General features: G+C 47.7%; 1 protein-coding gene across 1 annotated transcript in view; it reads right to left on the bottom strand.

Annotated features, from left to right (window-relative positions):
- Catsperg (cation channel sperm associated auxiliary subunit gamma) overlaps positions 1-21,925 on the bottom strand; it is a 29,244-nt gene extending 7,319 nt beyond the window's left edge. Inside the window, exons 1-13 of the mRNA XM_050119060.1 lie at positions 21,568-21,925; positions 20,885-21,168; positions 20,720-20,773; positions 16,522-16,666; positions 16,277-16,403; positions 16,031-16,131; positions 9,664-9,876; positions 8,500-8,637; positions 3,293-3,352; positions 3,058-3,174; positions 773-823; positions 530-659; positions 199-310 (exon numbers count right to left, since the gene is read on the bottom strand). Of these exons, the coding sequence (XP_049975017.1) occupies positions 199-310; positions 530-659; positions 773-823; positions 3,058-3,174; positions 3,293-3,352; positions 8,500-8,637; positions 9,664-9,876; positions 16,031-16,131; positions 16,277-16,403; positions 16,522-16,666; positions 20,720-20,773; positions 20,885-21,157 (1,521 nt within the window). The 5' untranslated portion in view covers positions 21,158-21,168; positions 21,568-21,925. The remainder of the gene's footprint in view (positions 1-198; positions 311-529; positions 660-772; positions 824-3,057; positions 3,175-3,292; positions 3,353-8,499; positions 8,638-9,663; positions 9,877-16,030; positions 16,132-16,276; positions 16,404-16,521; positions 16,667-20,719; positions 20,774-20,884; positions 21,169-21,567) is intronic.
- Positions 21,926-22,773: the final 848 nt, after the last annotated feature.

A 22,773-nucleotide genomic window follows, 5' to 3' on the forward strand; every position in this document is an offset into this window, starting at 1 on the left:
ATATACCCTTCCTACACTCCCACTGTGCTGTGTGTCTTTGGAAAAAAATCTCCTACCCTCTCTGAGTTCCAGGGCCCAGTTACAGATAGAGCTTCTACTGACATTATCTTGGGATCCCTTAAGGGTGTTCACCGTGACAGGACAGGAGGGTTTGGTGGTAAAAAAGGAGGGCTTGGGGAGAACAACAGGGTAGCTCACCTCATCTGTTTCTGTGACAAAAGCCATGTCTCCTTGGTAAGAGTTGACCATGTATTTGATGGTGGAGTCCTTGGGGAAGTCCGCCAGAAAAATGAAGTGTAACCTATTGTAGCTGGAAAGACAGAGAGAAGGAGCCCAGAGAATGGGGACAGGCCAGTGTCCTTGGATGCCTGCATCTCCCATAGTCTAGCACAGGACTCACTGTCTGCAGGCACTGTAGACAGTAGTGAAGGGACCCCTGATGCCAGTGTCAGCTTCCACCATGTACTGGAGTATCCTTGTGCCCTCCACAATATGTGGGGGGGTCCCTGGGAAGATGGCTTATGCCTACCTTTGCAGGATGAAGTTACCCCAGATATACAGCATATTGTTGAATGTGTTGAAGAACAGGCCCTTCGGTATCATCGAAGTGTTGGTGTAGGTCTCTGTCCCATCTAGCACAAGGAACTCCAACTCGTGACCTGACCACAGCAAAGAAAGAAAGGGTATGGTGTGGAGGAGGGGCATAGGCAGTCGCCTGGGCTCTTCCTGGCCACTGCCCACCCCAGAAGCCACCCTCACCCTCTAGTCCTACCTTCTGGGATAAACCTTGGTAGTGTGTAGAGAATGCTCAATGTCTGGTTCTCTAAAAGGAGGAAAGCAACACTTTGAGAGCTGAAGACCTCTCCATATCTGAAAGAGGGCACAGTTGCCAGCTCTGCAATCCTCATACACACTGTGTAGGCAACTGGGCAAGGGGGCACTTTAACCCCAGCACTCAGGACGCAGAGACAAATGCATCTTCGTAAGCTCAAGGACAGCCTGGTCTATATGAGGAGCTCCAGGCCAGTTAGGATAACATAATGAGACCTTGTTTCAAAAAGTAAATGAATAAATACAGATTCCCACCCATCTTAAAGATTCTACTGACTTTCCATTTAGGGTTGATTTATTATATTTATTGTGTGTGTGTGTGTTTGTGTGTGTCTGTGTGTGCACGCGTGTGTGTATACAAATGCACATTCCACAACAACAGAGGACAACTTTCAGGAGTCAGAGCTCTCTTTTTACCATTGGGTCCTAAGAACTGAGCTTAGGTTTTCGGGCTTGGTAGCAAGTGACTGTTCCCACTAAGTCATCTTGGTAACTCTGTGCTACAGAGATGAATACTTTGCATTGGTACGGATCTTAATCTATTGATACAAATTTAAGGCCAATTTTGTTATATTTCTGCTCTTAAGGTATTGTGTTTGTACAGCACATTTAAAAGTGTCATGTGTAACTAAGAAATACAGGTCAGTAGACAGTCTTCTATAAAAGTCAAGCTTGTAGTCGTGTTTGTTAGGTTTTCTAGATGTACAAAGATATATTTCAGAAGGATAGATATGCTTCAAATCTTTCGAAGACTAACAGAATATAGCATTTAAAATGTTTAAGAACTTAGGAGTTTTCATGACAATGAGACACAACTGCATCTGGCAGCACCCATCTACTTCAAGAGGATGGTGGACATCGAAGAGGCTCCTTATGGAGTTTGTTAGCCATTTGGGCAAGAAACTGCTCTTGACTGGACTGCTTGATGTTATGCTGTATGAAATGGACATGCAGGATCCACAGAAAAATGACTGCTGAGCCTGCCTAAAGGTGACACAATCTTTTACGGTACCTGTTTCATGAAAGAGTCTGCTAGACATTCTGCAGGATACAGAAAAAAGTGACTGACAAACTGCCAATATAGGTGGAAATGTCTTTGAAATTTCCCGATTCATGGAAAGGTCTGCCAGATGCTATGGGCCTGTAGGTTAAATATTGGGTACCCCAGGATACAGAGGAACTCTGGGTGACTGTCTAGGCAGTGAGATGTCTCTGTCAATTTTAGAGTTTTTGAAGTTGCTTACAACACACTTCCTGCTTACTTAGGTAATAATTTATCCTTCTGGAGTCTTTGATGGAGTTGAGAATAGATAGTTGTTATTATAGTTTTCCTTAGTTATGATAAAAGATAAAGTATATATAAATATTTTAACTGTAATTCTTGCTTGATACCTGTTTTGTTATATGTAATTTAACTTTGCTAATGTTAAAACCTTTCTTTTTATTTAGACAGAAAAGAGGAGATGATGTGGGATTCCCCTCTGAATCCTTTGAATATCACTGGTTAACAAAGAAGCTGATTTGGGCCTATTGCAGTACAGAATAGGGCAAGGCAGGAATTCCAGGCAGATAGAGGATGAAAGGAGGCAAAGTAAGAGAAAAGCCATGTAGTCGTCACAGGAGACATACGCTGAATGGAACCATACTGAGTTGCAATACACAGACTAACAGAAATGGGTTAATTTAAGATATAAGAACTAGTCAATAAGAAGTGTAAGCTAATAGGCCAAGCAGTGTTGTAATAATAGCTTCTGTGTGGTTATTTGGGTCTGGGTGGCCAGGATTGAATGAGCAGTCTCCATCAACATCCTAGAATATCAATATCATTTTTTGTGTGTGTGTGTGTGTTCCAGATCCAGCTTTCTGTTCTCTTTTTTAAAATTTTTTTTATTATTTATTATGTATACAATATTCTGTATGTGTGTTTGTCTGCAGGCCAGAAGAGGGCACCAGACTTCATTACAGATGGTTGTGAGCCACCATGTGGTTGCCGGGAATTGAACTCAGGACCTTAGGAAGAGCAGGCAATGCTCTTAACCACTGAGCCATCTCTCCAGCCCTCTGTTCCCTTCTTTATTCTTCCTCCTTGTCCTCCTATTTCTCTCCGAGACATGCAGGCTTCCCTAGCCCACTCTAAGAGCTAAGAGCATAGTGTTTGGTATGGACATACAACCCACAGTCTAGGCTCTTACATGTTCCCTCCTGACCTCCAGACAACCTGATTACCTGTGTTAAATTTGACTAGGTGAAAGACCTTAACGGAAGCCGAGAAGGCCTCCACTAACAACAGCAAGACCTTCTCATCAGCAATGTATGTAGCCCAGTTGATGGAGCAGTTTGAACCTGTTGGGAGAGAGCAGAAACAAAAGCAATCCAGGCCCTGATCTCTTCCCCAGAACCCTTCTCACCCTCCTCAGAGGCCTCCCAACCTCCAACCCAGATCTCACCAAAAAATGAGTACCTGGTACCCTATCACACATTGACCAGTCATTCGGCACCATCCGGAAGGTCACGAGGCCATCTGTGGATCAAATCAGGTCCCATGCTCAGGTCCTTTTTAGTCCACCAGCATCTGTAGGGCATCCCACCCAACCAGCACCCCATCAGCATTCCCACACATTGAAACTCTTAGTTCAGAGAGTCTAGGGACTAGATCTGCCTTCCAGCTTCCTCATCCCTGCACTGATAAAGGGTCTCAGAAATGTTCTTAGATTTGGCAATGTGACCAATGGAAGCCAATCCTAGTGCAGCCCGTGGCTGGGAGTTAGGGTTATTGAAGCGAGGTGTGGTGGTGCACACTGGGGATCCCAGCTCTCACTCACTGCTAGATTCCATGCAAGTTCTCAAATGCTGAGCCAAGCTCTGGCCCCGGTTTTGTCTTTTAGCTCAACATGGCTTCCACCTTTTTATCCTTCTGCCTTAGCCTTCCAAGTGTTGTGACTCCATGTGTACACCACCATGCCCAGGGAATTTTTGTAATCTTCATATCAACCCAAAGACGCAGACTCTAGTGTCGTCATCTGGTCCCATGTTTACAGATGGGAACGTGAGCCACAGACACAGGGCCTTTTCAGTCGGGCCTGGCAGATGCCTGATGGGAAAGGGAAAACAGGACAAGCCCTGACTATTGGTACAGGCCTTTAATCCGAGGGGCAGAGCAGGGGGATTTAAAGCCACCTTGGACTGCATAGTGAGTTCAAAGACAGTGAGTTACATACTGAGTTCATGTCTCAAAAAATAAACAAACAAATGAAATGAAAATGCAGAAAGATGACAACGGCACCTCCATGACTCTCTGACAATGGAGAAATTTGGGTCAGATTCCTGCTTAACACTGCATGCGAGCATGCAATAACTTTAGATTTATTTGTTTTTGGTGTCTGAGTGGTTTGCATATCTATCTGTCTGGGTACCACCTGGGTACCTGGTGCTGGAGGAGGCCAAAAGAGAACTTCAGAATGTTCTGGTGGAAGCTGCACCTCAATCCCCCTCCCCCACCTCTCTCTCCCCAAACCCTATCTCTTCTCTGAAAGCCCTTCAAATATGGCTCCTCCCACTGAGATGTTCAAGACCACTCCCACAGAGTATTTAAACTGCTCCCCTGAGAACAGACATGCGGTTTTTTGGTCTCTCTTCTCCGTCTCCTCTCTGGGGGCCAGAAAATGATCTGGGAGTGTTTTAACCATTAAACCCGGGCTTTTCCTAATTCAGTTTGATTTGGCGTGATTTGGCTTGCTGCATTGGTGTGAGGCTTATTGTGGTACTTTTCATCTGGAGGCTCCACCGAGGGGCTGATTTTCCCTACCAGGCCCTGGGCCTCATGGGCCAAACACCCTTCTACCACACACCTGCTCTTCACCAGACTAAAAAGGCTTTCAGCTGGGTAAGTTGTCCTTCCAAGTCATTGCCTTAGAAGCCTGGGGCCTCCTCTGATTTTTGGGGTGTCCTGCCAAAGACGGGGCTGTGTCAGGCCCCCAATCCATTACCAGAGCAAAGACCTGCCTTTGTTTCATGGGACCATTCTTCAGAAGACATTCTGTTCAAGTAAATATCCCACACACCCTTTTTTTGACCCAAAGCCTACCACAGTGGATGCATTGCACTAGGCTTCGGGTCCCAGCATAGACCTGTGAAATGGGCACCTGCAATTCAAAGCCAGACCCCCAAACACCTGTGGGGTGTCTTCTACAAAATCTACTCAATTGGGGCTGTCTGACATCATATGTCCTGACTGCCTGATTTCTCTGTGCACTAAGTCCTGACCACAATATGCTCTTGATAACCAATTAGGACAGCCACCAGAGGGAAACTTAGAATTTTCTGTGCTCTACAGTCTTGACAATTTTTGTCAGGGTAAAGTTAAGTGCCTTCCACAGGTTTTGGGTTCTGCATTCTCACCCTCCCTACAGCAGCCAGTGTCCCATGGCACTGGTCTTGTTGGCTAGGGTCGGGGCACCTCCAGATTTGCCTATCTGGGAACGGGGACCCTGAAATTCTGCTCTGACCATGATGTCAGAGACATGGGCCCCTCCCTCATTCCCCTCAACCCTGCTTACCCATCCCCCTCCTACTTGCCACAGGTTCCTTCAGGTGGCCAACATTCCCCACATCCTCCCTCTATCCACCCTCATCCCTTCTTCCCCTCTGGGAAAAGGTCCAAAGACCAAATTCCTCCTCCTTTTTACCCACCCTTTCTGTTCTCCCCTCCCTCCTACTGTCCCTTCTCCCCCACCAATGCCACAAGCTACATCCTGATCCCCTTCTATACACTGGCCTAACTCCCCCGCCGCCCCAATCCTCCCAGATGTCTTCTCATGCCCAGTCTCGCCAGACTGCCCTCCTCTGCCCTCTCTGGAGGTAGCTGGAGCCCATGGAATTGTTGAAGTCCACATTCCAGTCTCTCTTCAGGACTTCTCACAAATAGAAAAATGGCCGGGTTCCTTGGACTGCTAATCCTTCTGTTTATATTAAGGAGTTTTGCTATCTGTCCCAGGCCTACTATCTGGCCTAGCATGACCTCTCTGTCATCCAGGCCTAAATTCTCACTCCCACGGAGTGAGGTACTGTTCAGGCAACAGCTAGACAGTATGCAAACCAGACCCACCTAGGGGACAATGTGGTCCCTTTGGGTGACATGGCAGTGCCAGTTACAAAGCCCTACTGGGACTACCAACTGGGTCAAAGTGGACATCAGAGGAGAGACCTCACAGTTTGATATGCCTCCTCCAAAGTATGGAAATGGTCTCAGTTGTTAATTTTTATGAACTCTGAAAGATTACACAGCTGATGTGAGAGGGTCTTCTGTCTATGTGTTACTTTCATTGGTTAATAAAGAAACTGCCTTGGCCCTTTGATAGGACAGCAGCTTAGATAGGCGGAGTAGACAGAACAGAATGCTGGGAGAAAGAAGCAGATTCACACAGACGCCATGATTCTTCGACCCAAGACAGATGTAGGCTAGAATCTTTCCTAGTAAGCCACCACTTCGTGGTGCTACACAGATTATTAGAAATCAAGATGTGAGAGTTAGCCAATAAGAGGCTACAGATAACGGGCCAGGCAGTATTTAAAAGAATACAGTTTCCATGTAATTATTTTGGGTGTAAAGCTAGCCCGGTGGCGGGACGCAGCCCTCCGGAAGTGGCCTGCAGCTCCTTCTACACACAGCTAGCTGACACAAACCTATCTTTCTAAATCATGGATGAGAGTCCATAGTTTAATGTACTCGACTTGACCCAGCATCCCTGGTGTGAACCACGGCCTGGCCACCCATTTCATTTCTCAGTCAGCACCAGATACCAGCAAGAAATTAAAAAAGGCTGAGGAGGGTCTCCAAACTCCCACACAGGAATTGGTGAAAACTGTTTTTAGAATTTGTAATGACTGAGATGAGGCAGTTGAATCCTCCTGTTAGACAAGGCTGCAACAAGAAGGCTATGCCCGGGCTGGAGAAATGGCTCAGAGGTTAAGAGCATTGCCTGCTCTTCCAAAGGTCCTAAGTTCAATTCCCAGCAACCACATGGTGGCTCACAACCATCTGTAATGAGGCCTGGTGCCCTCTTCTGGCCTGTAGGCATACATGCAGACAGAATATTGTGTACATAATAAATAAATAAATAAATATTTATAAAAAAGAAGGCTATGCCCAAGCCTTAGCAGCTGCCCAGAGGGACCCCCACAAGTCAACTCAACCAGAAACCTGCTTCAAATGCAGCCAAGAGGCTCACTAGCCATGATATTGCCCTGCCCACCCCAGTCGAGGCCATGCAGTCTGCCTTCTGCAGACAGCCTGGACACTGGAAATCAGAATGCCTCCGTGTAGACCACACCACAGAGGTCCAACCTCACCAGCACCGGCATCTGAGACTCTTCCAACCTTCGAACTACACAGCCTGGTGGAAAACTGGCATGACCCAGACTTGATGACCCCCATTGACTTCCCTGAGCCTAGGGTAATGCTGCAGGTAGCAGGTGAGTCATTGGACACACAGCTTCTTACTCTGTTTTAACATCTCACTGGGATCCTAAAGTTCCCTTGTCGACTTCTGTCATGGGGGTAGACAGGACCCGCTCCTTCCCACTCAAGACCCTGTCCCTTCCTGCATTCTTGCAGGGCAATTCTTCTCACACACTTTCTTGGTCATACCTGCTTGCCCTGCACCCCTACTTGGTGGTCATATTCTCATCCACTTTAGAGCCACACTCACCTTGGCCCCCACACCCTCTCCTGAGCCCCACTTTCTTTTCCCCTTAATAGCTTCACAAGTTCCTACCCGAGGCTGTCCTTCCTGAATCCAGTGGATCCCCAAGGATGGGATACCTCAACTCCAGTGTGCAGTTCTAATTCACCTCAAGGACCCTTCTTCCTCCCTTCCAGACCCCAGTTTCCTATTTCTGAGATGACTTCTTTACTGTCTCCGTACAGCTTGACTCATACTTCCTCTTTGCCTTCACCTGGGAGGACTCTGACACCCCGTCCTCTAGACAGCTTACATGAGCTGTTCACCTTCAGGGCTTTTGGGACAACACCCATTTCTTTGGCCAATCTCTGGCTTAGGATCTCTCCACCTTTGACCCCAGAACTAGCACGCACCCTATGTAGACCAGAATGGCCTCGAATCCTGCATGCCTTGCACACATGAGGAGGTCAGAAGGACCACTTCTGGGAGGAGTTGGCTCTTTTCTTCCATCATGTGGGCCCCACCCAGGGATTGAATTCAAGTCCTCAGGCTGAGCAAGTGATTTCCCTGCGGAGCCATCTCGCCAGCCCTTCACATGTATTGCTCTGTTTACTATGTGAGTGGTTTCACCAGCTAGCTTTGTGTTTTATTTTGAAATAAGGGTCTCACTGTAGCCTTGCCTGGCCTTGAACTTCTGATGCTCCCACCTTCACTTCCCATGTGCTGGGATTGCAAGCGAGCATTGCTCCATCCAGCTCTGCTGATCTGATTTTTGAGTTGGGTTTCTGTCCCTTAAAGCCAAAGACTTCATAGAAAGAACCTAACACTATTCAAGTCCGATCTCCACACATACAGATCCATATCCACACACATGGAACAAGCCTGAGCCTGCCACCTCTCCTGAGGACACATGGCAAGGAACAGGAACCCTCAGTGAAAGAGTGTAGAGATTGTCTTCTGAGTTTCCAAAACACACAGGCTTTTTTACCTGTGATGGTCCCGAAGTGAACGTAACCTTCATTCTTGCCAGTGGTGAGGGCCAGGATGTACTCAGAGCCATTGCCACTGACGAATACAGGGCACAGTTTCTTGATGCACTCATTGGCCAGGACACGAACCCAGCTGCCTAAGGGGGCAAGCATGGGCAAGCAAAACCAGGTGGTCAGGCTGGTCCCTGGATCCCTAGTCCCCTTCCTTCCAATCTTGCAAACCCATTACTGTCCTCTTAGCCTGGAGCAACATGTCAGTGTGGTATTGGGGGTCATTTTTGTGACCCCTTCCCTCATCCTTTACCTCTGAGTCCTAGTCTGCTATGACCAGCTTTGGTTTAATGAGACAGGGTCTTACATTGTAACCTTAGCTGGCGTCAAACTTCCTATGTAGTCTAGGAGAATCTCAAACTCTCCAGCTACCTGCTGCAGCTTCCCAGACGATGAGATGTCAGGTGCATACCGGCACACGTGCCGTCCATGAGGTCTAGGTGAGCTCACCCCTCCCTTGTGCCCCCCTGGTTCTGAACTGAGTGTTGGACAGAGTGTGACAAACAAGAGACCCTCCCAGCTTGTAGCCACTCATAAAAAGGATCCCTGGGACTACTAAGGGACAGGAAAATGGACAGTAGCTGGGTGTGGGTAAGAATCACCATGGGTCAGCAAGGAAACCAAGGGTTACAATGAGTCCCTGGGTAGATACGCCTATGCCCAAAGCCATAATGTTCATGGGTTTCTCATTCAGGAAAGCCAATAAATGAACAGACCCTATTTTTTTGAGAGGGAAAGGGACAGAGAGAGAGAGAGAGAGAGAGAGAGAGAGAGAGAGAGAGAGAGAGAGGAAATTAAAGCAGTTCTCACTAAGTTTCCCAGGCTTTCTGGAATGGAATTGCCCAGAACTGGAAATTCTCAAGTGCTGGAATTACAGAGGACTGCAATACCATCACCCATGTGTGTGCTCCCCCATCTCCAGGGTCTCATCGACCCAGATTCACCTTCGGTATATCCGGGGATGAATCTGATCCCCTGCCTCTGGCTCACAAGTGTTGGGTGCATGCCATAATGATGCCTGGACATTCTCCTTTCTAGTCAATGTTCTCGGTTTTGTTTCTCTAACCCCCACATCTTCCCCAGCCCTCCCATCCCCAGCCCAGTTTTCTCACTGCTGCTGTGGCTCTTATCGAAGAGCGTAGTGTATCTGCCTGTGAAATAGTAGACGAGTTGATTCTGTCGAATGAAGAGTGTGCTCTCGGTGGAAATAGCATCATGAATGGTGGCTGAGAACTGGAGCATGGGGCAGTAGTAGGAGCCAACCCAGCAACTGTCAATGCTCAGCTGCAGAGGGGCAGAGAACAGGTGAGCCATGTGGTTGAGGACTCAGCCTCCAAGCCCTGTCTCAGGGAAAGTGTTCTTTTGTTGTTGTTGTTTGTCTTTTGAAACATGTTGTGGAGGGGCTGGAGAGATGGCTCAGTGGTTAAGAGCATTGCCTGCTCTTCCAAAGGTCCTGAGTTCAATTCCCGGCAACCACATGGTGGCTCACAACCATCTGTAAAGAGGTCTGGTGCCCTCTTCTGGCCTGCAGACATGCACACAGACAGAATATTGTATACATAATAAATAAATAAATATTTAAAAAGAAAAGAAACATGTTGTGGGAAATTTGTGCACTGTGTGAAGATGTGTTGTTGTTACTGGTGTAATAAAAAGGTAGGAGAGTATAGGCAGGAATTCTGGGTAAGAGAACTAAGAGAAGAAGAAAGCAGAATTTGCCAGCCAGACACAGAGAGGAAGCAGGAAGTGAGGTATGAAGGGGAGGTAACAAGCCACATGGCAGAACATAGATTTAAAAATATTGGATAATTTGAGTTATAAGAGCTAGTTAGGAATAAGCCTAAGCTAAAGCCAGCATCCATAATTATTAAGTCTCCATGTCATTATTTGGGAGCTGGCTGGTGGTACAAAGAAAGACTTATTATATATGGCACCCAATGTGGGGCCACAGATATCCACATAAATTCTAAAAAATCTAGAAAAGGGGTCTTAACATTGAGTCAGACACAGCTTCCTGGCCTGGTTGACTAAGGTCTTTCAAGTAGGCTCAGTACCCATGACTTACCTGCAGCTCTTTTAAGAGGCCCTACTACAGCTGGCAGTGGTGGCACATGCCTTTAATTCCAGCACTGGGGAGGCAGAGATAGGCCAATCTCTGTGAGTTCAAGGCCAGCCTGGTCCATATAGTGAGTTCCAGGAAGGCTCCAAAGCTAGAGAGAAACCCTGTCTCAAAAAAGGCACAAATAAATAAACAAGAAAAGAAAGAAAGATAGAAAGAAGGAAAGAAAGAAAAAAGAAAGAAAGAAAGAAAGAAAGGAAGAAAGAAAGAAAGAAAGAAAGAAAGAAAGAAAGAAAGAAAGAAAGAAGGCGAGCCTGCTATGCAACAGAGCACTGAATGGTTCCCTACCAGTGGGAGCCCAGATAGAATAGAAACACAAAAGTTTCCCAGAGCTGGGTTAGCATGGCTGAGACTCTAGACAGACAAAGAGGGTGCAGCCAGCCAACAACACCATGTCTGCACTAAGCTAGTCACACTGCTGAGGACCTAACAGCTTATGTATAACACATGGAGTTCAGACCTTAAATGGTGCTTTGTGAATTTTAATTCTTTAAATGCTAATAAACAGAAAATGCCAACTGCTGAGAGACATTAGATTGTGAAAGGAACTGCAAAATTAAACCAACTTACATACTTTAGGGATGTCTTGACTTCAAAATAAAAATCAGGATATGTGTTTTGTTGGGGGAGAGGGTGTGCTTTTGTTTCCACAGAAATGAAAAGCTATAGATTTCTTTAAAATTAATAAAGATCAGAATAGTTCCAGGGGTTTTGGCTACAGACATAAGGGGAAAAGTCATAAAAGACTACAGAGCATGTGATGTGTATACTGATCCATCTACATGGGAACAGCTCTAACTGTATGGGACATGACAAATCTTGTTGGCTATAGAACCCTCGTGACGTCCTATGGCATGTATGGAGATTTATATTACAGTTTGGTTATACAGTCCAAACAGACTTGTAAAGTTGATGGGCGCCTTTTACCTGCTCAAACACGAAACAAACAAATCATCTTTACATAGTCTCAACAATCTGCATCCAGAACAGCTTCAGAGCAGCTGAGATGGTCCAGCCTCCCAGACTACACAGCCAGGACTTCAGAGCAGCTAGCTGAGATGGTCCAGCCTCCCAGACTACACAGCCAGGACTTCAGAGCAGCTAGCTGAGATGGTCCAGCCTCCCAGACTACACAGCCAGGACTTCAGAGCAGCTAGCTGAGATGGTCCAGCCTCCCAGACTACACAGCCAGGACTTCAGAGCAGCTAGCTGAGATGGTCCAGCCTCCCAGACTACACAGCCAGGACTTCAGAGCAGCTAGCTGAGATGGTCCAGCCTCCCAGACTACACAGCCAGGACTTCAGAGCAGCTAGCTGAGATGGTCCAGCCTCCCAGACTACACAGCCAGGACTTCAGAGCAGCTAGCTGAGATGGTCCAGCCTCCCAGACTACACAGCCAGGACTTCAGAGCAGCTAGCTGAGATGGTCCAGCCTCCCAGACTACACAGCCAGGACTTCAGAGCAGCTAGCTGAGATGGTCCAGCCTCCCAGACTACACAGCCAGGACTTCAGAGCAGCTAGCTGAGATGGTCCAGCCTCCCAGACTACACAGCCAGGACTTCAGAGCAGCTAGCTGAGATGGTCCAGCCTCCCAGACTACACAGCCAGGACTTCAGAGCAGCTAGCTGAGATGGTCCAGCCTCCCAGACTACACAGCCAGGACTTCAGAGCAGCTAGCTGAGATGGTCCAGCCTCCCAGACTACACAGCCAGGACTTCAGAGCAGCTAGCTGAGATGGTCCAGCCTCCCAGACTACACAGCCAGGACTTCAGAGCAGCTAGCTGAGATGGTCCAGCCTCACAGACTACACAGCCAGGACTTCAGAGCAGCTAGCTGAGATGGTCCAGCCTCCCAGACTACACAGCCAGGACTTCAGAGCAGCTAGCTGAGATGGTCCAGCCTCCCAGACTACACAGCCAGGACTTCAGAGCAGCTAGCTGAGATGGTCCAGCCTCCCAGACTACACAGCCAGGACTTCAGAGCAGCTAGCTGAGATGGTCCAGCCTCCCAGACTACACAGCCAGGACTTCAGAGCAGCTAGCTGAGATGGTCCAGCCTCCCAGACTACACAGCCAGGACTTCAGAGCAGCTAGCTGAGATGGTCCAGCCTCCCAGACTACACAGCCAGGACTTCAGAGCAGCTAGCTGAGATGGTCCAGCCTCCCAGACTACACAGCCAGGACTTCAGAGCAGCTAGCTGAGATGGTCCAGCCTCCCAGACTACACAGCCAGGACTTCAGAGCAGCTAGCTGAGATGGTCCAGCCTCCCAGACTACACAGCCAGGACTTCAGAGCAGCTAGCTGAGATGGTCCAGCCTCCCAGACTACACAGCCAGGACTTCAGAGCAGCTAGCTGAGATGGTCCAGCCTCCCAGACTACACAGCCAGGACTTCAGAGCAGCTAGCTGAGATGGTCCAGCCTCCCAGACTACACAGCCAGGACTTCAGAGCAGCTAGCTGAGATGGTCCAGCCTCCCAGACTACACAGCCAGGACTTCAGAGCAGCTAGCTGAGATGGTCCAGCCTCCCAGACTACACAGCCAGGACTTCAGAGCAGCTAGCTGAGATGGTCCAGCCTCCCAGACTACACAGCCAGGACTTCAGAGCAGCTAGCTGAGATGGTCCAGCCTCCCAGACTACACAGCCAGGACTTCAGAGCAGCTAGCTGAGATGGTCCAGCCTCCCAGACTACACAGCCAGGACTTCAGAGCAGCTAGCTGAGATGGTCCAGCCTCCCAGACTACACAGCCAGGACTTCAGAGCAGCTAGCTGAGATGGTCCAGCCTCCCAGACTACACAGCCAGGACTTCAGAGCAGCTAGCTGAGATGGTCCAGCCTCCCAGACTACACAGCCAGGACTTCAGAGCAGCTAGCTGAGATGGTCCAGCCTCCCAGACTACACAGCCAGGACTTCAGAGCAGCTAGCTGAGATGGTCCAGCCTCCCAGACTACACAGCCAGGACTTCAGAGCAGCTAGCTGAGATGGTCCAGCCTCCCAGACTACACAGCCAGGACTTCAGAGCAGCTAGCTGAGATGGTCCAGCCTCCCAGACTACACAGCCAGGACTTCAGAGCAGCTAGCTGAGATGGTCCAGCCTCCCAGACTACACAGCCAGGACTTCAGAGCAGCTAGCTGAGATGGTCCAGCCTCCCAGACTACACAGCCAGGACTTCAGAGCAGCCCTGCACTTTCCCATCACACAAAGACTAAACTAACTAACTAACTAACTAACTAACTAACTAACTAACTAATAAATAAAAAAGCTAGCTCTCCCAGGACTTGACCATTATCCCAATTTTCTCAAGGTCCCCTAAAAATGTCATCACCCCCAGACAACAGGATGCAGTCTAGAGGGCATGGTGCCCATATTTCCAAGAGGTGGAGTAGGTAGTTTTTGGTCATTTGGTGAGTTATGAAGGTTTGTCATTGTTGACAAACAATGTTGGTTGCAAGTTGTTATTGGACATAATCAGAGAGGAAACTAAGCAAAGGAGATTAGATTCAGGGATCTCATTATGAAAAGAAAAAGGGGGTAGGGGATTATAGGAAAAAAAAGGGTAGATTATTGAATCTACTATTTTTTAATAGTTTTTCTTGAGCTATACATTTTTGTCTGCTCCCCTCTCTTTTGAATCTACTTTTGAACTAATAAAATCCTACTAATCTCAAATATTTTAATTGGTCTTGATTTTTATATATTGATAGAAATGTAAGGCTTTTTGTTAGAACATACTATATATATACTACATATATGTTTCTGCTCTTTTTTGGTCTTTTTTTTTTTTATTTTCGAGACAGGGTTTCCTCTGTAGCTTTTTGGTTCCTGTCCTGGAACTAGCTCTTTTTTTAAAAAAAAAAAAAAATTATTTATTTATTTATTATGTATACAATATTCTGTCTGTGTGTATGTCTGCAGGCCAGAAGAGGGCACCAGACATCATTACAGATGGTTGTGAGCCACCATGTGGTTGCTGGGAATTGAACTCAGGACCTTTGGAAGAGCAGGCAGTGCTCTTAACCTCTGAGCCATCTCTCCAGCCCCCCATCTTTTCTTTTTAAAAAAGTAAGATTTATTTATTATGTGTTCAGTGTTCTGCCTGCCTGTATCCCTGAAGGCCAGAAGAGGGCACCAAATCTCATTACAGATGGTTGTGAGCACATGTGGTTGCTGGGAATTGAACTCAGGACCTTTGGAGGAGCAGGTAAAGCTCTTAACCACTGAGCCATCTCTCCAGCCCTCATTCTCCTTTTTTATTTAACTTTATTTTATGTGCATTGATGTGAAGTCATCAGATCCCTTGGAACTGGAGTAACAGACAGTTGTGAGCTGCCATGTGGGTGCTGGGAATTGAAACCAGGTCCTCTGGAAGAACAGCCAGTGCTCTGACCCATCTTTCCAGCCCCTCATTCGCCCTTTTTTGAAGTGAGGTGCATTGAACCCTACCAAATACTGACCAACATCCTCATGATTTGGAAGCATTTGCTGGCTGAATGCATAGTGAACTCAGAACTGGAATTTGCTCTGTACCAGGCTGGCCTCAAACTCAGAGATCCTCCTGCCTCTGCCTCCTGAATGCTGGAATTAAATGTGTGCACCACCACCTGGCTAGTGTTCTCATCTTTGAAATGAGTACACACATGCGTGAGATGGCTCAGTGGGTAAAAGACAAGCTTAATGATGGAAGGAGAGAAGCAGCTCCTGAGAGTTGTCTTCTGCCTTCTGCATACATGCCACATGTGTGCCCCCCCCCACACACAAAATAGATAAATGTGATAGAAAAACTGAGTATTTAAAGTCAGGCTTGGTGCCCCGTATCTATGATTCTAGCACTTAGGAGACTGAACCAGAAATTTCACAGAGCTTGCCTGGTCTGCTTGAGACCACTGTGGGCTATATTGAGACCCTGTTCAAAAAACAAAACTACGGACCACTACAGAGGGGCTGGTGAGATGGCCTGGCAGGTTACGGCTCCTGCTGTCAAGTCTAAGGTCTTGAGTTCAATCCCAGGCAATTCCACATGGTGGAAGGAGAGAACTGACTCCTGAAAGCTGGCCTCTGACCTCCGTGTGCATTCCATAGTATAGGTATAAGCACACACAAATGAGGCGATGGGGAATGTGCCCTCCTCCTATGGCTGTGTTTCACTGGAGAGCATGAGGTTCTGTTCAGTCCCCAGCACCTAGAGAGGGTGTGTGTGTGTTTGTGTGCGTGTGTGTGCAAGCAAGTACCCCTGCCTTCCAGAGTCACTTTGAAAAAGAAATTGGTACATTTAGGAAGTTATCACCTGGAGCCTGGAGCTCAAGTAAGTGTTCTACAAATAGGGTCTGTGTTGGTTTGGGGGCCATGTGTGTGTGATACGTACCTTCTCCCAGTCAGCAGCCCTCACCTCATATCCCACGGTGAAGATGGTTTTGCCACTTGCATCTTTCTTCAAGAAGCCATTGATATTGATATAGAACCTGCGAGCAGGCTCCAGTGAGGAAGGCCCTCTTAGGGTAACTTCACCCCTCGCAGCCACCTTTTCCGGCTCCTCCCTTTTGCCTCCCTTGCTTTCCTTGGGATTCTGGGGGCTGGGATTCCTGACTGTGCCCTGGGCTTGAATACCTTTCGCGGGGAATGAAGACCCCCAAGCCATTGCTGCTGATGTCCACGCTCATAACTACGCTGCCGTTTTTGATGGGCATGGGTGCATACCAGTTCAAGGTGCACATGACCTCCGCTGAGCAGAATCCTGCTGGTCAGATGCAGTACTGAGGGGCTAGAGGCTGCCAGATGCCCCTAAAGGCCTCAGAGTGCCTCCAGACTTCCCATCTCTGCCCACCACCACCAGCAAGAGCAGTTTGGCCCACCTGAGGTACGCAATGGGGCAGCCTCCATCTGAATCTGCAGATTTTCAGTCTCCCAGCGATAGAAATTGACTGGGTGCCTGTAGCTGATCAGGATCAGGGGTCTCATCCCCATCAGGTGGCTCTTTCGGACCAGCTCCTCATCATTCTGAGGGTTACAGGGCATGCCTTAGTCTCGGGATCCATCTGTCCCGAGCCCCGTGTGAGCTGAGTGGGGACAGCAGGCACTCCACCATGGGAGGGTAAGAGGACGTGGCTGTGCAGCCTGCTGTGACGTCACATACTTGTTCCCAGCACTCGGAGCTGGAGACGGCAGGCTCTCCAGTTCAAGGCTAGGAGGACACTTAGGGAGTTTGAAGTCAGCCTGGACTATACAGTGAGACTGTCTTAAAACAAACAAACAAACAAACAAAAACCAAACCATCTCGAGATCCCAGGTGTAGCACCATTCCTCTCTCACCCCCTCAGGAGCCAGAAGCAGAGACAACAAATTCAGGCTGGCTTGGTCTATAAGCGAGTCCTAGGAAAGTAAGAACTGTGTATCTATCTTTGTAGTGTTTTTGTTTGTTTGTTTGTTTTTTGAGACAACGTTTCTCTACGTAGCTTTGCAGCCTGTCCTGGAACTAACTCTCTAGACCAGGCTGGCCTTGAACTCACAGAGATCCGCCTGCCTCTACTCCAGAATGCTGGGATTAAAGGCAGGCACCACCACCGCCCAGCTTCTCTTTCCCTCTCCTTTTCTCTCTCTCCAACACCCTCTTCTGGAATCTGCAAGCACCAGGATGATGTGATCTACAGATGCACATGCAGACCAAATACCCGGACACATAAAATAAAAATCTCAATAAACTGAAACTTTTGAGCAGAGGTTAATGATTCACATCTGTAATCCCAACACTCCAATAATAGAAACAGGACAATCAAGGCAAGTTCAAGGCCAGCCTGGTCTAAGGAGCACGTGCCAGGACAGGCTCCAAAACTACACAGAGAAACCCTGTCTTGACAAAACGACAGCCTACAGAATGGGAAAAAATCTTTACTGACCCCACATCAGACAGAGGTCTGATCTCCAAAATATACAAAGAACTCAAGAAACTGCTCATCAAAAGAACACACAATCCAATAAAAAAAAAATGGAGTACAGACCTAAACAGAGAACTGTCAACAGAGGAATCTCAAATGGCTGAAAGACACTTATGGAAATGTTCAACATCCTTAGTCATCAGAGAAATGAAAATTGAAACAACTCAGAGATTTCATCTTACACCTATAAAAATGGCCAAGATCAAAAACACCGATGACAACTGATGCTGGAGAGGTTGTGGGGAAAGGGGAACACTTCTGCATTGCTGGTGGGAATGCAAGCTGGTACAACCCCTCTGGATGTCAGTGTGGTGATTTCTCAGAAAATTAGGAAACAACCTTCCTCAAGACCCAGTAATACCACTTTTGGGTATCTATCCAAAGGATGCTCAATCATAGCCAGAACCTGGAAACAACCTAAATGCCCCTTGACCAAAGAATGGATAAGGAAAATGTGGTACATTTACACAATGAAATACTACACAGCAGAAAAAAAATAGCAACATCTTGAATTTTGCAGGAAAATGGATGAAACTAGAAAACATCATTTTGAGTGAGGTAACCCAGACACAGAAAGACAATTATCACATGTACTCATTTATAAGTGGTTTTTAAACATAAAGGAAATAAAACCAGCCTACAAACCACAATCCCAGAGAATGTAGACAACAATGAGGACACTAAGAGAAACTTACATAGATCTAATCTACATGGGAAGTAGAAAAAGACAAGATCTCCTGAGTAAATTGGGATCATGGGAACCATAGGAGAGGGTTGAAGGGGAGAGGAGAAGAAAGGGAGCAGAGAAAAATGTAGAGTTCAATAAAAATCAATAAAAAAGTATATAAAAAAAGAAACCCTGTCTTGAAAAAAAAAACAAAACAACAACAAAACAACGAACACAAAACAAAACAACTGAAGAGTGGTACATGTGTTTAGGAGTCCAAGACACCCAGGGCTACACAAAGAAACAAACCTGCCTCCAGAAACTTTAAAAAAAAAAAAAGTTGGGCATGGCTATACGCATAGAATCCTCAGTACTTTGGGGAAGGCAAGACAACAATCCTGAGTTTGAGGGCAGCCTGGGATACATAAGACCCTTTTTCAGACAAACACAAAAATAAGCAAATGGCACTTGTGTAAGTACCCAGGCCATGGCTCCTTATAGTATATTCAACCCACTTTTCTTTCTAAACACAAATACTAAGTACCTATGTGGTATTTTATGGCGAGTAGATTATATCTCGATAAACTTAAAACCTTTTGTTAGTATCTTGAGAAAGGGACTTCCTACATAGCCCAGGCTAGCCTCTCTAGAGCTGTAATGAGAGACAAGCACCACCACTCCTTTTCACTTTTTTCTTTTTTAGACTTTTTATTTTACTTAATGAGCACAAATGTTTTGTCTGCATGCATGTACGTATCCCACGTGCATGCCTGTTGAATCCTTTCGAACTGAAGTTATGTATGGTCATGAGCCACCAAATGGGTGCTGGGAACCAAACTCTGGTCCTCTGCAAGAACAACGAGTGCTCTTAACCAATCAGTCATGTCTCCCACCCTGTGGTATCTTTGAATGATGGGGCTGGAGATGTAGCTCAGGTATTAGGCCGCTTCCCTACTCTACAGGAGGCCCCAGGCTCTATTCTCAACTCTAATGAAACCAAGTGTTGCAGTACACACTTGAAATTCCCATGGAAATGGTGGAGGCAAGGTTCTCAAAAGTGGGAGGTTACCCTCTGCTGCACATCAAGTCAGTCAGTCTGGGCTTCACAGGGCCTTGTCTTAAAACCACTAACAGGGGATGGAGAGATGGTTCAGTGGTTAAGAGTACTGGCTGCTCTTTCAGAGTTCCTGAGTGCAATTCCCAGCAGCCACATGGTGGCTCACAACCATCTGTAATGGGACCTGGTGCCCTCTTCTGGCATAAAGGTGTACACACAGATAGAGCACTCGTGCATAAAATAAATCTTTCAAAAAAGAAAACACTAACAAAATGGAGTTCCAGCACTTGGGTAGCAGAGGCAGATAGATCTCTATGTCTTCAAGATCAACCTGGTCTACACAAGACCTTATCTCCAAAGAAAGAAAGAATCACAGAACAGAATGTTTTCAAACCATATATTTGATAAGTAACCATCACCCCTAATATATAAGCAATTTTTACAAGTCAACAATAAAAAGGCCAAGCACCCTTCATTTTAAAACAAGGAAAGACTGGGCAGTGGTGATGCACACCTTCATTCCCAACACTAGGAAGGCAGAGGTAGACAGATCTCTGAGTTTGAGGCCAGCCTGGTGTACAGAGTGAGTTCCAGGACAGCCAAGGCTATGTAGAAAGACCCTGTCTCAAACAAACAAACAAACAAACAAAAAACCCAAATTGGGCAAAATTAGGTTGGCATTGTGGCTCACACCTATAATCCTAGCACTTGGGAACAGAGACATAAGGGTTGTTGTGAGTTCAAGGCCAGCCTAGTTATGTAACACGCTCCTTGTATTATGAAAGACAGAAGGTGGGGTTGGAGAGATGACTCAGTGGTGAGGAGTGTATACTGCTCTTCCAGACAACCAAAGTATGGTTCAAGACAGTGGCCTGCACTCCAATTGCAAGGATTCATTGCCCTCTACTGACATCCATAGGTAACTGCAGGTACATGCATATACCCAGCATAGACATATAATTAAAAATAAAATTAATAGTTTTAAATACTTTGCAATGGCTAACTTTGTCCCAAAAGTTATTTTTTAAAAATTTTTTAAAATTTACTTTTAGACACTATTGTGTCTGTATGTATGCATGCATGCCAGAAGAGGTCTTCAGATCCCATTATAGATGGTTGTGAGTCACTTTGTGGGTGCTGGGAATCGAGCTCAGGACCCCTGGAAGAGCAGTCAATGCTCTTAGCCACTGAACCATCTCTCCAGGACAAATGAGTATTTAAAAAAAAAAGAGTGAATGTTAATAGACACAAGGGTATTTGAGTCTGCCTAGTGAAAGTCCTTAAGACCTGCAGAGTTGGAAGAAACTAGTATTAAACTGTATAGAAAAGCACCTCTGAAAATGACGGGGACTGGAGATTACTGAAATCATCCCACTCACAAGGTAAACTCTCACCTGTTCCGTACAGAAGAAGCTGACTTTCAGGTAGTAAGGAAAACTCATATATTTCTGTAAGGAAAGGTGGGCGAAATAGCCAGTCAAGAGGTATACTGACTCAGGATCCCCCTGATATTTACTGGCCCAAGATCCCTCTGATATTCTTGACCCCAGTTCCCTCACCTCCTGCGGGTCGATTGGCAAGTCTGCCAAATTTTGGAACAGCTCGGTCACTGTATCAATGGGTTCTTGATCCAGAAATCGAGCCTTAGTCGGGAGCGAACCTACTTTGTCGAAATTGTTCAGGACAACAAGCCAGTGGCAGTGTTGGAAATGTTCTACCGCCCACGACTTCCACGGCAGCAGTAGCACTAGCAGCAGTACACAGAACGCCCATAGCTTTGGTTTTCTCGGCCATACAGGGCTGACAGGGGACATGGCTGGGCAGCACACCATGCAGCTAGAACCTGGAGAACGTGGGGGTCAATACCCACTTGCGAGTCGGCTCCCTTCAGTTGCTCTCTGGGAAACCGCTCGGTTTTTGCCTTTCTTTCCGCCCCTCTTCCTGGCTCCACCTTTGATTTGGCTTCGAGCCCCCGCCCCACTTCTGCCTCCGCCCCTGCTCTTACTCTCGGCCCCAGCCCTGCTCTTACTCCTGGCCACGCCCTTACCCTTACTCTCGGCCTCACCCCTCCTAATGCTCCTGGTCCTTCCGGTCCTCTTAATCTCAGCCCCTCCCCTTACACTCCTCGCCTCGCCCCTGCCTTTGCTCTCGGCCCCGCCCCTGCTCTTGCTTCTGGCCCCGCTCCTATCCCTGGGGCTCTTTTCAGCCCCCTTGACGATCGCTCTGTCTCTTCTTGCCCCACCTTTGTTCTTCTCTGTGCTGGCTCTTAGAACTCTATTCTTCTCCAAGACTCTCTTTTTGTTTCTTGCCCTGCCGGGGCCCTTCTTTTCTCTAGCCTTACGCCCTAAAGACTTGTTCCTGGACTTGGTTCCGCCTTCACAGGCTGCCCCGCCCTCACACTGCTCTTCGTCACGCCCCTTTCTCTTTGCTCTTGCTCTACTCAAGAACCGGCTTCTAGTCTTGGTCTTGTCCTTCTTTGAGTCCTTGATCACTCCATCCAGGCTACGACCCCTGCCCTGGCTCAGGCGCTGAGTCCGGAGCGAGGTGTGTTCCTCGTTCCTCTTTCTCTCCTGACCACGTTCCTGAGCCTGGAGGGAGGCGTGCTCTTCGGTCCGCTTTCTCTCCAGGCCACGCCCCTGAGCCCGGTGGGAGGCGGGCTCCTTGCTCTTCTTCCTCTCCTGACCACGCCCCTGATCCTGGAGGGAGGCGAGCTCTTCGGTCCACTTTCTCTCCAGGCCACGCCCCTGAGTCTTTCCCTGAATCCTGGGCATCTTCGCCCTCCTGCTCCTGTCCCCGCCCCCTCTCCTCCCGCCCCGGTGATATCTCCTCAGCACCCGCCTGCCACTCCGCACCAGCCCTCTCCTGGACCTGCTCCTTCTCCTTAGGGAACCTTTCCTGGTCGTGGGACCTCTCTACTCTTCGGGGTCTCTCCTCGCCCCGGGATCGCTCTTCTCCGGGTGACCTTCCCTCGCCCCGGGATCTATCCTCGCCAGGTGGTCGCTCCTCGCCCTGGTCCTCCCATTTGGCTATCTCTTCGCCGTGCTCCCTCTCGTACTCGTATATAACTCGTTCCTTGCCCCAGTATTTGTCTTCGCCTCGACTCCACTCGTGATCTCGGGGTCTCTCCTTGCCATAGACTGTGCTCTGGCCGAAAGACCTCCCGTCGTCCCACACCCACGCTGACTTCGCGATCTTCACTGTCCCCACCGACACCTTTTCCCTCCACCTTTTTTCATCTCTCCTATCCATGCCCTGAACTTCAACCTGTTCTATGCCCCGCCTCTTCTAGCCACGCCCACACTCATCGGAAGCTTCAAATCTGAAAGGCGTTGGCTTTCGCCCCGCCCTTTCGCCGTCCCACCGTAGCCGCGCTCTTTCTTTGCCTGATCCCTGTGCTTGATGCTCCTTCCCCAGCCTTGTTTTGCCTCGCCTCGCCTTGCCTCCTCTC

Source organism: Alexandromys fortis, unplaced genomic scaffold, assembly GCF_014885135.2.
Source record: "Alexandromys fortis isolate MF-2015 unplaced genomic scaffold, M_Fortis_MF-2015_v1.1 scaffold_140, whole genome shotgun sequence".
Lineage (NCBI taxonomy): Eukaryota > Metazoa > Chordata > Mammalia > Rodentia > Cricetidae > Alexandromys > Alexandromys fortis.